Source organism: Rattus norvegicus, chromosome 3, assembly GCF_036323735.1.
Source record: "Rattus norvegicus strain BN/NHsdMcwi chromosome 3, GRCr8, whole genome shotgun sequence".
Taxonomy (NCBI): Eukaryota; Metazoa; Chordata; class Mammalia; order Rodentia; family Muridae; genus Rattus; species Rattus norvegicus.
Window position 1 is genome coordinate 95036531 of NC_086021.1, and position 3262 is coordinate 95039792.

The 3262-nt window shown below is 33.8% G+C and overlaps 1 protein-coding gene across 1 annotated transcript; it reads left to right on the top strand.

Moving 5' to 3' along the window:
* Positions 1–2084: 2084 nt before the first annotated feature.
* On the top strand, positions 2085–3014 carry Or4c105 (olfactory receptor family 4 subfamily C member 105). The gene has a single exon (NM_001000345.1). The coding sequence runs from the start codon at positions 2085–2087 to the stop codon at positions 3012–3014; it is 930 nt and encodes a 309-aa protein (NP_001000345.1).
* Positions 3015–3262: the final 248 nt, after the last annotated feature.

Sequence of the window (3262 nt, forward strand, 5' to 3'; positions counted from 1 at the left end):
TTTTTATTTTCAGAGTTTGTAAATAAAGTCACAGAATATATCATCCTCACCCTAACACTTTAAGACATTTGGTAAGTAATTTGCATTTACTTATTGTACTTATTAATGATAAAAGACTTATAGATGATTATGTGAATTAGATGTACTTATTTCTGTTTCAAACTGAGATACACCTTTTAACAGCTAAGGCTATTCATAGTATTGAGCTCAATGTTTAGTTTGACCATACAAAAAAAAACTAAATACAAATATTAAATGAGTAAATATATAAGTTATTTATTCAAAGCATAAACACAGATAATTCATTCTGGTGTTAACGTCCTATCGATCTCACAAATCTCTGTGGCTTCTAGCCATATGGTGATAGTCATGCCTTTAATCCCAGCACTTGGGAGGCAGAGACATTCAGATCTCTGAGTTCACCGCCAGCCTGGTCTACAAAGTGAGTTTCAGGACAGCCAGAACTACACAGAGAAATTCTATATTAAAAATTTTTTCTCTGGCTTCTTTCAAAGTATTAAATGGAATTTTTCTTAAGCTTATTGGAAAATTAAATGTTTTTGTATACTGCTGCCACGTTATCAGTTATGCTAATCTGGTAACTGTATTCATGTTTAAAAATATAGTCTTGTCGTTGCTCCCAAACCTGCTTCCCTATCTTAACCAGTTCACATATTAAATTATACAATACCATTCTTGTTCTCATTTTATACACAGATGTTGAAACAAGTGAGCAAATTTCCAGAAAATGAACCCAAGGTGAGTGACAAGAAAAAGTATGAGAATTCTCATTTGGTGACTACAATTCTTGAACTGATGTAATTGGAAATTGTTGAAGCACATTTTCAGAGTGTTGGCCAGTGTTTTATACCCTCTACTAAATAATGATACATGAGAAGGAGAAAAGATGGACTATGATCCTGTCTGCCCATGAATTTGGCTCAAAAGAAGTTATTTCATAAATGGTATTCAAGTAAATAAATCATTAAGTCATATCTAAAGCAGTTTGTGAACCAACACCTCTGTTACATGATAGTATGAGTTATACAGCTGGATGATTTGAATTGCACAACACTTTAACATTTGGGAGATTAAAAAAAACTGAAAGAAACAAAGTAATATAATACTGCCAATTTTTCTGCTTACCTGAGGTAGAAAAATTAATTTCTCTACTCTCAGAATACATAGTACAACTTATAACAATTTTGAGAGTTATTATGACAACCACCTGTTTTGTGTATATGAAGAACTGAACCACTATTCATTTTTTTAAAAGTTCTTAGGAACAGGCACAATTTACTGGTTTTATTTGATGTTTAGTTTACATAAATACATCATATTCCCTTTTTCTGAATTGACAGAAAAATAGCAACAACAAAGGTTACATAAAGAAAGAAAATCAGTCTCCTGTGTAAAGTATTTAGTAACAACCAGTGCAGGAGCACAGAATTGTCAAAAACTATTTAAGACTCATCACATGCTCTTACTAAGTATTATGGATTCTTATACCTGTATTCCTTCACTGTAGCCTCAGCAGTAGTTCTACTAAACCCTTCATATATGTTGCTATTCCACTTTATAGCTTTTTGTTGTCTATATAATTATCTAAAACATGAAACTTTTACTTAGTTTAAATTATTGGCATTTTATAAGTAACTTTATGCTACTATTAATATTCTAATATTGGGACTAATTATCTACCTTCTTCTTCTCAATGAATGCCAGCTTATTTAAAAAAGCCATGGCTCAGTGTATGGTGTTAGTGTATAAGGAATTTTATTACTTAAATCTGCTCTACCCTTCTACTCAGATGATGATTAAAATTTTCTGGTTGTCTATTTAATATGAATAAAACACATATTATGTTGATAATCTTTATATCTAGCTTCACCAAAAAGACTACTCTATAGTCTTAAATAATCATAAGTATCCATAGTTCTTCCTGCAGTTTTAAAATCAAACTTGTTATATGTCATTAATTAACTGAAGCAAAGTTATTAATTATTAGAATACAGGAATTATATAAACATGTAGTTCTATTAGTTTTTTTTCTAGGAAATATGATGGACTGTCTCATAAACTAGATGGAAATTAGGAACAACGTAAGCGAGTTTGTTCTCCTGGGGCTCACACAGAATCCACACATGCAAAAAATCGTATTTGTTGTGTTTTTGGTTATCTATGTCTTCTCTGTGGTGGGAAATTTGCTTATTCTAATCACCATTACAAACAGCCAACTGTTGGGATCCCCAATGTACTACTTCCTGGCCTATCTCTCTTTTATTGATGCCTGCTACTCCTCTGTTAATACACCTAAACTGATTGCTGATTCACTCCATGAAAAGAAATCTATTAAATTCAATGGATGCATGACTCAAGTTTTTGCAGAACATTTCTTTGGAGGAGCTGAGGTTATCTTGCTTACTGTGATGGCTTATGACCGCTATGTAGCCATCTGTAAACCCTTGCACTATGCAACCATCATGAATCGACAGCTCTGTAACATCCTTGTGGGAGTGTCGTGGGTTGGAGGCTTTCTTCATGGAGGTATCCAAATTCTTTTCATTATTGGATTACCTTTCTGTGGCCCTAATGTGATAGACCACTTTATGTGTGATCTGAACCCCTTGCTTGCTCTCGCCTGTGTTGATACCCACATTCTAGGACTCTTTGTTGCTGCCAACAGTGGCTTCATCTGTCTGTTGAACTTCCTCCTACTGCTTGTCTCCTACCTGGTCATCCTTCACTCCCTAAAGAACCACAGTGCAGAAGGAAGGCGCAAAGCTCTCTCTACCTGCGTTTCTCACATTACAGTGGTGGTTTTATTTTTTGTGCCCTGCATATTTGTTTACATGAGACCTGCAGCTACATTACCCATTGATAAAGCAGTTGCTATGTTTTATACTATGATAACTCCCATGTTAAACCCATTAATCTATACCTTAAGAAATGCTCAGATGAAAAATGCCATTTGGAAATTGTTTAGTACAAAAGTTCATTCAGATGACAAATAAAGCAATAAACATATGTCTTCAGATAGACTGGAGAAAGAATGGAATGGACAGTTTGGATGATCTTAATATGAAAGTCTTACATACACAGCAAAAATACAAATAGTTGCTACTCATGTGTTACACTAAGCGAAGCAGAAATTAGACCTCACATAGGAAAAATCTAACTTAAGTTGCTTTATTGTCAATACATATACATATTACACACACAAACACACATGCACACACACACACAGAAAGAGAGAGAGAGA

Excerpts from the sequence above, each read along its gene's own strand:
- Or4c105 (NM_001000345.1), top strand. The coding sequence starts at position 2,085 with ATGGAAATTAGGAACAACGTAAGCGAGTTTGTTCTCCTGGGGCTCACA.